This window comes from Sorex araneus, chromosome 10, assembly GCF_027595985.1.
Source record: "Sorex araneus isolate mSorAra2 chromosome 10, mSorAra2.pri, whole genome shotgun sequence".
In the NCBI taxonomy this organism is placed as follows: domain Eukaryota; kingdom Metazoa; phylum Chordata; class Mammalia; order Eulipotyphla; family Soricidae; genus Sorex; species Sorex araneus.
In genome coordinates this window covers 53690757-53702876 of record NC_073311.1, presented here as the reverse complement: position 1 = coordinate 53702876, position 12120 = coordinate 53690757, and the positions used below count along the sequence as shown (strand labels likewise).

General features: G+C 52.4%; 1 protein-coding gene across 1 annotated transcript; it reads left to right on the top strand.

The window, feature by feature from the left end:
* The first annotated feature begins 2008 nt into the window (after window positions 1–2008).
* On the top strand, window positions 2009–10063 carry GPRC5D (G protein-coupled receptor class C group 5 member D). Its single transcript, XM_004611374.2, has 3 exons — window positions 2009–2906; window positions 9036–9103; window positions 9992–10063. Exons 1-3 carry the CDS (start codon window positions 2009–2011, stop codon window positions 10061–10063), a joined length of 1038 nt encoding a protein of 345 aa, XP_004611431.1.
* Window positions 10064–12120: the final 2057 nt, after the last annotated feature.

Genomic DNA, 12120 nt, shown 5'->3' with positions numbered 1-12120 from the left:
CAAGGCGCTCCGAGGTCAGCCAGGGTGGCGAGACGAGGGCAGAGGGAACCCATTTCTGATGACCCTGACAGGCAGTCACTGTGTGTTCTGTTTATGAATGAACTGAATACCAGGTGGACAGGAAGTCTGTCTTTCCTAACTTCTCCCCTGCACCCTGTCCTTGCTTCATGGGGTAGTGTCCACGGTGGGAGGTGATTGCAGGGCAGGGGGTGGTGTGAGGGGCACCTGGGAAATCAGGGGTGCTCCCAGAGATGGAGAGGAAGGATCTGGGTAGGAAACAGGAGCCATGGGGAGGGCAGCTCAGAGGGGCAATAAGCGAGGCAAGCAGGGGCCAGGGAAGGAAGGGGGCACCTGTTTCTGTGTGAGGCAGGGGGTGGGGATAAGGCACACCCTCTGGAGCTCAGGGCAGGGTGCCTGGAGTAAACCAACAGCACAGCAGGACCAGATTAGAGGCTCAGAACCAGGCTAGTGGGTGTGGAGGGGGGAATTCAGAGTCCCATCAAATGCAGACATTCAGGAAAAGAACCAATGAATTACTTGAGGAGTATATGGTGGGGGAGTGGGGCGGGGGGCAACTGTCAGTGTGGATGGTCGTTGTACAAGGTGCCCTGCAGGAGAAGGGAAGGTTATGGCCACAGGGGCTCTCCATGGTGTGTTCTTCTTGCTGGGGTTCTGGGACATTCCCACAGAGTGATATTCAGAGCATGTTGGTTCTGGTGAGGGACAAGGAGGGACAAGGTAGTTGGGAATTTATCGGAGGTGGGATTTGGAGGTGGGATTCTCAGAAAGAAAAGAGAGTAGCCCCCACCCCACCCCTCAAGGTGACAGACGCCCCCAGTTTGCACATCTCTGGGTGCCTAGCCCTTTAACAAGTAGCTCTTCCTCATGGCCCTGGGAAACTCTTCCTTCTGATGAGCTCTTTAGGGCATCAAGAGGGGGGGAACTGGGGCAGGGGACCATGGAGGCTGCTGTTCAGGGAGAAGGTCAAAAGAAGAAAGAAGTGCCCCCGACTCCCCCAGGCACAGGGGAAGGAAGCAGCTCCCCAGAGTGCCACCCCTGCCCCCTCAAGGCCAGTGTGCCTCCGGGCATTGAGCTCACCCGCAGCCTTGCAGAAGGCCTGCAATAGGTGTGTCCCCCTGACCTTCCGGTTCTTTTTATTGGTGCCACAGAGCCCAGTGAGGGCTCCCAGACCTTCCGCCCATTTGGGGAGACATTAAAGAAGCTGAGTTTGTCTCCTTCTTACTCACTGGCTGCTACAACCTCACAGCCACTGCAGTCTCAGCTGTCGGTGTGGACACAGAGCAGGTGAGTGGGACTGGAGGGGTCGGGCTCCGAGCTGGAACCTGGCTTGGGGACAACTGAGAGCTGGCCAATGCACTTGCTAGGGCTTCTTGCCAAAGGAGTAGGTGGAGTTCTTCTTGGTTTGGTTTTTTTTTTTTCCCTTACCCTAGCAATTTATGTCAAGACATAGATTTTGGTTCCAAAAAAGTCATCTGAAGCCAGGGACCATTTTGTGTAAGTCTTTGATGAAGAGATAGTAGGTATTTAATAACAGGCTGCATTATATTAACGTGAGCTAAAAGAAAGATCATTTTGCATAAATCTTTAATGAACAGGTAGTAGGTACTTAATAATAACAAGTTCCATTAGTTTTGCTTGAGCGAAAGGAAGGAGCAGCCACTAAACTACCGGAGGAAATCTTTGAGCAGAACTTCAGGGTCTTGAAAAAAACCATAGCGTGAGGACCCTGTTCGGAGCCTGAGATTACCTGAATCATACGCCACTTTTATGAAAAAATAAGTGGCTTAGACTCCGGGAGGCGGCTGGAAATGAACTAGCGCCTGGCTGGGAGCGGGGAGGGCAGGAGGAAACATGCTGCTAGAGGAACTGGGGGTGCCACACGCTGGGCTTTCCAGCAGGTGTTCTTGTGGGCCAAGTCTAAGGTGCCTCACCTTCCTCCTACAGGGGAACAGAGGACCATCCTTGTGAGGGCCACCTCCAAGCCGCCATGTACGAAGACGACTGCATCAAGTCCCCTGGGGACTATTATTTTGTTTGTGACAACGAGGGGCCCTGGGCCATCATCCTCGAGGCCCTGGCCGCCATTGGCATTGTGGTCACCATCCTGCTGCTCTTGGCCTATCTCTTCCTCATGCGGAGGGTTCAAGACTGCAGCCAGTGGAACGTCCTCCCCACCCAGTTCCTCTTCCTCCTGGGCGTGCTGGGCCTCTTCTGCCTGGCCTTTGCCTTCATTGTCCAGTTCAACCAGCAAACTGCCCCCGTCCGTTTCTTCCTCTTCGGGGTGCTCTTCGCTCTCTGCTTCTCGTGCCTCTTGGCCCACGCGTCCAACCTCGTGAAGCTGGTCCGCGGCCGCGTCTCCTTCTGCTGGACCACGATCCTGTGCATCGCCATCGGCGCCAGCCTGCTGCAGACCATCATCGCCATCGAGTACGTGACGCTCATGATGACGCGGTGCAACATGTTCATGCACCTGAGCCCCTACCAGCTCAACGTGGACTTCGTGGTCCTCCTGGTCTACGTCCTCTTCCTGATGGCCCTCACGTTCTTCATCTCCAAGGCCAGCTTCTGCGGCCCCTGCGAGAACTGGAAACGCCACGGCAGGCTCATCTTCATCACCGTGCTGGTGTCCATCATCATCTGGGCCGTGTGGATCTCCATGCTCATGCGCGGAAACCCGCAGCTCCAGCGGCAGCCGCAATGGGACGACCCCGTCATCTGCATTGGCCTGGTCACCAACGCCTGGGTTTTCCTGCTACTCTACATCATCCCTGAGCTCTGCATCCTCTACCGGAGCAGCAAGCAGGAGTGCCCGGTCCAAAGCAACGCCTGCTCCATCCCCACCTACCAGCGCAGCTTCCGGGCCGAGACCCAGGAACTCTCTCGAGGTACATTTCCTTGGGGACGGGGAGCTTGGGGAGCGGGGGGGGGGGCTATCTCTCCTGGGGGAAGGGGAGCAGGAAAAAAGGAGAGAGACTGGATGGTTTAAGATCGAGCAAAAAGGGGGGCAAGTGGATGGCTGGACATTTAGAGCGTAGAGAGAGACACCCAGACTCCAGTGAAACCAACAATTTATGGGCAGAGACTGTCCTCAATGAATCAAAGTTCCAAACACCGAGTATGTCGCTATAAATGGTCACATAGAGTGAGGGAACCGCCCCCAGCCCCCGCCTCCCAGATGAATGCACTAGCCCCACCTCAGGCCAGGAGAAGGCTTAGTCCAGATGTTTGGGCCCTCGAGTGCATCGGGCAAGGGTGCCAAGCAGAGAAGGCCATAGTTCAAATTTAGCCCTCAAAGCTAATTGACCGAAATAGCACCTTCAGCTGATTCATAGGCTTCTGCCTCTCATTAGAGTCCCAAAGCCCAATAATGTCTGATTTCTGCTTTTCAGACCAGTCACTGCTTGAAACCTTTCCAGGTTGCCACAAAGGGACAGGAATATCATTAACTCAGAGTTCTGAGGGAAGACTCAGATGTGGGCTCATTAATGAAAATAAAGCAACTAGCTGACATAATTGTCACACTAAACATTTCTGGGTCACAAATGTTTCCTTTTCTAAGCGTCAGGCTCCTGACCCCACAGTGAAAGCAAAATATTGTCGTTATCCACGACAGTGAGGATACTCGGACCCCAGCAACCTGGGAGAAAGGTTAGTTTCAGTGACCAGGAGGCATTGCAAAGCTCATGAATTTGTTTCTGAGACATCTGGCCAATTATTCATAATTCATTATCATATTTTTGCTCCAATTTTGATGCCTTCAGAGGCATCTGATTTCTCACAATTTACTTATAATATGTGAGGAGGATGTAATTTTTTACACTGTATAGCCCACATAATGTTCACCGGGCTCAAAAAAAAAATTAATAGAAGCTTCCTTTTAAGTGACATCGACTTTTTTGGAACTCTAATCTCTGACTAATTACACATTCAGATTCCTGTTCGGCATCGTACTGCCATTAGTTCTTTTCAGTTCAGCTGGCCAAGGAAGAGGAAGTTGATTATATACATCCTTCCTATACATTTTTCACTGCTTGTTGATGATATATAATCAGATCACTGAGGTTGGTGGTAGAATTAGAGTCCATCTTTCTCAGAAAGTACTTGTCATCATTCTCATCAAAAGAGTAAAATTTTTAGGTGTTGTTTTATGTTTTCAAGAAGCAAAGAAAGGTAAAGTGGAAGGGCTATAATTTGAAATTCTGGGGACTTGCTATGATCAATATCTCATAACACCCATGTAAGCAAGTATTGGAAGTATTCTAGGGAGTATTTCAGGTTGAAGCTCTAGAACTTGCAAAAGCATAGAATTCCCTTATTATCCCAGAAGGATTTGAAAATCCACTGTTAGGGGGCAGATAGTCTACCAGTGATACTGGCTGTAGCTTGATATTAAAGCAGAGAAAAACAATGGCGTAGCAAGGAACCTGTAGATTGCTCTCCAAAACTGGGCAGAACAGTCAGAAACTTAAGCTTAAAAACTTAATAGTGGGCTGGAGCCATAGTACAGCAGGGAGGGCATTTGCCTTGCATGCGGCTGACCCAGGTTCAATTCCCAGCATCCCGTATGGTCCCCTGAGCACTGCCTGGAGTAATTCCTGAGTGCAAAGCCAGGAATAACCCCTGTGCATTGCTGGCTGTGACCCAAAAAGCCAAAAAAGAAAAAAAAAATACTTATGGCATCCCAGGGTCTGAAGTGATTATATAGGGGTTGAGACACTTGTCCTGCATGCCGCTGATCTCTGTTTGATCCTAGTCTCACATATTGTCCTTCCATCAGCCCCAGGAGTGACCCTTAAGCTCAGAGCCAAGAGCAAGTCCTGAGCCACGTGTGACCCAGCCCCCGTGCCCCAACAAAAAGCACAGCACTTCAAAACAGAACAGAATAATTAGAATTTAAGCTTAAAGGATAATCCTTAGATATCAGAATTTAGGAGACCTGGAAAGAATACACCTATCAAAAATTAAAAGCCCGATTAAGACTCAATAGGATGCATAGGGTTGCACTCAGCCGGGAGCAACGTATCAACTAGGTACACAGGAAAAGCCACCCAGGCACCATCTCCAGGCAGCAACTTAACTGGTGTGTGTGTGTGTGTGTGTGTGTGTGTGTGTGTGTGTGTGTGTGTGTGTATGCGTATGCTGTGAAACAGATGTGGTAGGTCACGACACGGCTGGCTGGGTCCCAGGGAGTCCAGTGTTGGGATTCCGATCCAGTGCCCAGATTCGAAAATGAAAAGTGGGGGCTCACGGTGGACAGCCACCAGGATGGAGGGGCCAGAGCACCAGACAGGACAGGAGCGGGGCACGCAACTAAGGTAGAGCTCTCAAGTTCGAGCCTTTCCAGCCCAAGGTGCCTAAACTTATTCCGTGTCTGGCTCCCTTTTCAGGGAAAACAAAGACGGTCTCTGTGCCCTTCGAGATCCGCCTTCTTTAAGCCAACTAGTTACACCAGAGCCTTCTTCTTTCCCCTGGATAATTCTAACACTCCCGGGAAGGGGGCGGTATCACCCACTGTTCTCATTCCCCAAATTTTCTTTCTTCTTCTTCTTTTTTTTTTGGGGGGGGGGTGGCCACACCCCACAATGCTCAGGAGTTACTCCCGGCTCTGCACTCAGGAATTACTCCAGGCGCTACTCAGGGACCATGTGGGATGCTGAGGGTGCGACCTGGTCAGCCGTATGCACGGCAAAGCCCCTACCTGCTTACTCTCTCTCTGGCCCCTCACTGCCCAAATTTTGTCTGCAACCCCCACAGTCGGCTGGATTCCATGACGCAGGCACACGAGACTACTGAGGACTGTGACTCTGCTCACACCATTTGTTGCTTTGATTTGCTGGGTTGTGGGACCAAAATTATTCAGTGGAAAGAAAAGGACCAGAGGGAATTAGCAGCGAGTGCCACCCGTGTGAAGATCTCCCCCCAAGAAGCGACGGTCCCATCAAGTACTGTCTCCAGCGAAAGGCCGGGGATAAAACTGGACTCAACCAGGAGCAAGAAGGATTCATATTAAGTATGAAAATAAGAGTTGACAGACAGGAAAATGACCCGCAAAGAGGATTAAGGGCTCCGTTTTCCCTGGAAGTCATTCAAAACAAGATTAGGCTTTATCTCTCTGAAGTGGTTTATGGATTTAATTCCCAGACATGAAAACATCTGGATGGAGGGTAGAAATTCAATCAGGCCAGTGACTCCCTGATCCCAAACCACCGGGCACAAATTCCCTTTGCCCTGGGTCACGAATGCGTTCCTAAAACTTGACACATGACTACAGTGTCCAGACACCCGCTGCTCTTTTCACCTGAGAATTTGTAATATGCTATAACTTACGGAGGTCATAAATACGGTAGACTGTCTACCAGCCGGAACCTTTTGTGATGAAGGAAACGCTCCTAGCCTAGTTATTACCTCCTTTGTCTGTGTCGAGACTACCATTCAATCCAGTTTGCCAAAAGCATGAGCCATTTGAGCTGGAATTCCAATAAGCCTCCCGTTATTGGGGACATTTTTCTCTGCAGTATTGGGATAGCAAACCTACTACGATAGGTGTCCAAGAAGCATTCCCAGAAAGGCCGGGCACCTCGGGAACGGGGAAATGTGTCAACAACTCTCAGCTGAGTGAAAGCAAGAGGGAAGTGTGTCTATACATCTTCCTTATTTTCCCTAGAGCAGTTCCCAGCGTGTGCTGATCAGAGCCTTTGGGGGACTATCTCAATATTTGCCCCCCAAGACATCCCCCACCACCACCACCCTTACCAGGAGAAACCGGTGTCAATGGCTCCAGCTGGCATAAATTTGGCTGGTTCTGGAGCACATGTTTTGCATGCAGGAGAGTCTGGTGGCCACCCGCTGGACCTTCCCCTTCCGAAGTATCCAGTGCCGGGTCACGGGGAGACCCTGGCATAGAGCAGGGAAGGGGCAGACAGACTGGCCTGGATCTGCCCGGTCTGAGGACACGTAAAAGCCACCGTGACTGTGAATTGCGGAGATTCAGGGAACATCCCGGGCCGCGTGGGTGAAGAGAGAGGGCAGCAGCTGACCTCCTGAGTCTGGGCTCTGAAATGGGCTTCTACCATCCCCGAGGCCAAACCCAGTGCCTGCAGGCCCGGGAGGAGACACCCCTCATCCGGGAATGGTGGCTGTCATGTCTCTACTGCGTGGACAGGGAGATGCCACCCACTTCACTCAGTCACCTCGGGGGAAGGTGGAGGGAGGAAAGACAGATAGGCGGCCTCAGGGGACTGGGGGAGCCAGAACTGGAGCTGGAGGACGAGGACCGGAGCTCTCTCGTTGATGCTCTGACCCCATGAGGAGATTGACTGAATCGTGGGGTGGGGGAGGAATTTTTTTCTGCCACAGTCACAGAGTTGAACCCAGGATCCAGTTCATCCTGCCCTGCAGGAAAGAAGGGCGTTTCTTTCTTCACAGGACAGAGTAGTTTGAAGAACTGTCCACATACAGGGGGGGTGGGGGTAGGGTGGGGAGTTCGAAGAGAGGTGGATGCACCTGGCATCCCCCAAGTTAGGCCCCCAGCTCTGCATGGCCCCTTCTACACCACTGGGTGTGGCCTTGCTAGCTCCCAAGCACGGCCACCAGGCCTGTCCAGCCAAGTATTGCCAAGATAGCATCTAGACCTGCAAGAACCACAGTGCAGGGGCTGGAGCAATAGCACAGCGGGGAGGGTGTTTGCCTTCACGCAGCTGACCCGGGTTCAATTCCCAGCATCCCACATGGTCCCTCGAGCACTGCCAGGAGTAATTCCTGAGTGTAAAGTCAGGAGTAACCCCTGAGCATCACCGGGTGTGACCCAAAAAGAAAAAAAAAAAAAGAACCACTGTTTAATAAAACAAAATTCAGCACCAGGGGCTGGACAGTTAGTACAGGGGTGAGGTGCTTGCCTTGCACACAGCCAGACCTGGTTTGATCTCCGGCACCGCAGATGGTCCTCCGAGCACTGCCAGGAGTGAGCTCTGAGCACCGACCGAACCAGAACATGGACCTCCCGGGAAAACGAAAGAAGTGCCAGGAGGAGGAAGATGCTGGGATGCCCATCATTAGCAACCTCTAGCAACACCCCCAGTACCGATAAGCTAGTCAGGGCTCCTGCCCAAGAAACACACACGCGAGTGTGAGTGTATCCACGGCCGTCGGTGTCGTATCAAACGCCTCTAGGGAGCAAGTTCAGGGCCGTCGCTGCAGATTCCCTCTGACCAAGGGGCAAAGGCTGTCGCTGGCCCTGGGCACGGGCCAACAGTGAGAGGCAAGCCAGCCTCTCTGCCCCAGGGCCACACACCCTGTGTAGCAGGCGCCACGCGGGCACGAGAAGGACCCGCCACATTGGCACATCAAGTGAGAGTTCGGCCGTGCAGCCAGACGCGGGCCTGGCCCCCAGAGTTACGGCCCCCTGGAGGGGCCAGACGTGGAACCCAGGGCCACGTGTTGTGGCCGCTCTGGGGTGTGAACAGTGGCCCGTGTTACTAGGCCCAGTTTGAAGTAGAATTGCCTGTAGAGTCACCTGTCTCGCGGGACTTGAGAGAGGATCTAGCTAAGGCCTTGGCTTTCGTGGGGGAAGATCTGAGGCCAGCCAGGAAGGACCCCTGGGCCCATAGCCGGAAGTAAGCACTGCTGGGTGTGGCCCCGAAACACAGAACATAATAAGTGATGATCCCGGGCTCAGGGTCATCCACTCTGCTGTGGAGGGTCCTGCTGGCCCCTAATCCCGCTCGGCAGGGAGCCACATGTCCTCACTGACCTCAGTCACTGGGAGTGACCTCTTGACTCCCCAAGCACCTCTTGACAACCCCCCAACAGGGGAGGGGCGGCTGCTTTTCACTTGCAGGGACAATTCCCTGTCCGTGCACAGCCTTCCTCATGGACGTTCTTGAAACCCTCACTCTGGAATTAAATAGAAACGGAGAAAAATCCCTTCTTCAAGGGGCAGGCGCCCCGCTCCTAGGCCTCAGCCCCTGTTCTGGGAGAGAACCTGACACTAACCCAGCCCCCCTTTTGGCTTGCAGCCCGAGACAGTGATGGCGCTGAGGAGGATGTAGCATTAACTGCATATGGTACCCCCCTTCACCTGCAGGTAAATGCTCGTCTATCTTCACCCAGGAGGGAGGCCAAGCCCTCCTCCCCCGGGGGGCCGCCAGGCTTCACCTGTGATGCCTTTGCCACCGAGCTCCGGCCAGGCAGGGCGGACAGACAGACAGCCTTCATACAGGAGGGCTATGCGCCATGCAGACTCCAACAGACCAGGGCACTAAGGCGAGCCCCACCTTTTCTTCGATCCCGCCCTACCATGGATTAGAGCCCCTGCAGGAGACACTCCCTGAAGCAAACAGCTGTCCAGGACCCATTAGTTAGGCAGGTGTGGGGGTGTTTCCGGTAGCTGTGGTCCCCATCAGTTTCTGAGTTCCGGTGGCCCCTCTAGGTCTGCGCCTCGCTTCTGCCCTGGAGCTGGCTCCATCCATCACCCTCCACACGCCCCTCGGGTCCCGCAGAGTTTATCCCGCTTAGACAAAGATCAAAGGGCTCAGCTAGAACCAGGGGTGGCTGGCAGACAGCCCTGCTGGCTTGGAAACACACAAAGACACAGATGTATGCATGATGGGGACCAGATCAGTACTGGGTGAACATGAGGCTCGGGGGTCCAGGCCTCCTTCCTCTGTGTTGTGTACTGAGACCACTCCTCTTCCTGGAATAATCCAGAACATCACCTGCGGGGCTCAACCCTTAGGTGGGCACTGGCGCCATGAGAAATTGTCATCCGAGAAGGTCTTGGATTTCTTTCCTTTGCCAGTGATCAGCCGTTGAGAAATCTGGCAGGAAGTTTGCTCATGGCTCAGAGGAAAGATGGTACGCTTAATAATTTTTTGACTCAGAAATGATCAAACGCTCTTTCCAGCTTAGCTCTGTAGAGGACCACGCCCTGTGTCGGATTGGCACATTGCTAATGGTCTTCCTTCCTTTCCAGAATGTTGACTCCACACAGGAGTACGTCATCCCCCGGGCTAAACCCGGCACCTTGCAAGATGCAGGATTATAATACTGACGGGAAGCATGAGTCATGAGACCCCAGAAGACCATCTGAGGGGCCATGGGGGTGTCCCCAGAGTCACACAGCCAACCCGGTACTGGTTCCTCCTTCCTTCCCCGGATCCCTGTTGTTTCCATCCATCAGCTCTCTACATCAGAAGACTTCCCTTCCCCACTAAATTACAATCTTGCTGGCCACCCCACCTTGCCTATGTGTGTCTTTCTTCTCCCACGCATGTTCCCTTCCTTAGTGGGGCTGGGAAGAACTAGTGCCTCATAGCAATGGCACCAGCAGAGCCTGGTCTGAAGGAGTGACAGTCACACTCAGGTGTCAAAAATAGAAGTCAGTGGCAACTTACAATTAGATGACTTTTGTCGTTTGGTTCATTTTCTATAGAGGGTCCCTCAAGATGAACATGTTGGGCCCAGAAAGTATGATCTAACTCACAGTAGAAACCTCAGGATCCCTCCTATTAAACTGGAATATGAGGCACATTTCATTAGCTTGAAAACCAACAAACTTGGCCCCAGCGTTCTGGGACCTCCAGGGTGGCAGCAGACTTGATGGAGGACTTTGATAAACCAATCAAATAAACCAGTCAAGGACCACCCACTGCAGTGGATGCTCATAAAAAGGATTTACGGCCCTGCACATGAAAAGCAGTGCCTGCCGTCTGGATGCTCCGATTGAGCTATTTCCCGTGCGCGTGCGCTCCTCACCTTGCCTTCCTCCCTCGAGCAGCTCCACCCCTCCCCCTGCAGCCTTCCAGCCTCAGGACTCATTTGCTGAGTGACTGTCAGAGAGAGCCTCCAGGAGGGCCTGAGGGTGGAATTCAGCGCTCTCTCTCTCTCTCTCTCTCTCTCTCTCTCTCTCTCTCTCTCTCTCTCTCTCTCTCTCCTTGCAGATGAGAAAGCAGAACCTTGGGGAAGGAGAACGGCTGGCAGGGCTTGCCTTGCACTTGGCCGACCAGGGTTCAATCCCGGCACCCCAAAAGTCCCCTAAGCACCGCCAGGAGTAATTCATGAGTGGAGAGCCAGGGCCAACCCCTAAGCATTGCCGGGTATGACCCCCAAACAGAATGAACAAAAAAACCCCACCAAGTCTCACGGTTGCTTGAGGTGGACCAGAATTCCTTTCAGGTGCTCTTCTCCCTGCCCCGCCAGGCTTCTCCAGGCCCTTATTTCTGTCCTGAGAAGTCAGGCGAGCTTTACTTCACCATCTCCCTAAGAGCTGGGGAGATGGTGCAAACCCGCGTGTGTGGAGCACCTGCTCATCAGCAAACACATTTGGACAAATAGCTACGAGAGCCTCTGTGTGTGTGTGTGTGTGTGTGTGTGTGCATGTGTGCCCACAGGATGCCAGGATCCAAACCCAGGGTCTCCCTGATGGGAGACAAGAATGCATGCTGGGCCAGGAGAGCCTCTTTGATGAACGAGGTTACAGCAGGGACTTCTCAGTAGCCACATATACTTCCTGAGCACTTTTTAGAGAGCTGGAATCTTCTCAGACACAGCCCAAACCAGCCAGGAAAATGAGGCTTCTTTGCGGGGTGGAGGTGAACTCATTTTGCCAGTGCAGAGGAGCTGAGGAACACAGCTATTTCCTTTAGATTCCAGGAAAAGAACTTGTCAAAAAAATATTCATGGCAGAACGAATTAGATTCCAGATTCTCTCCAATGCCCTTCCTCTCCATCATTCCAATATCTTCATCCGCTAAGCTGCCCCCTTTCAGAAATCTACACAGTTTGGTCTTTCTCCCCTGAGTCAAAGAATATCAAAGATTTGTTCAATTTCTACATTTCCCTCCACACACTCACGAACCTTCCGCTTGTCACACCTGATTTCCACTTGTGACCCAATCAGGCTAAAGTTTTAACAACCTTCCTGTCTCTTCTTTCTTCTTTCAAAACAAATCCTTCCTTTTCCCAGGATTAAATCTATCTCATGTTAGTCAGATTCATGCTTTCTTTTTTTTATCAAAAGAACGTGTTCATCCCAAATGTAAACCATGAGACCTTGACTTATGGGCGGGCATCTGAGTGAGGAAAGGCTTTCTCCAGGGGCCA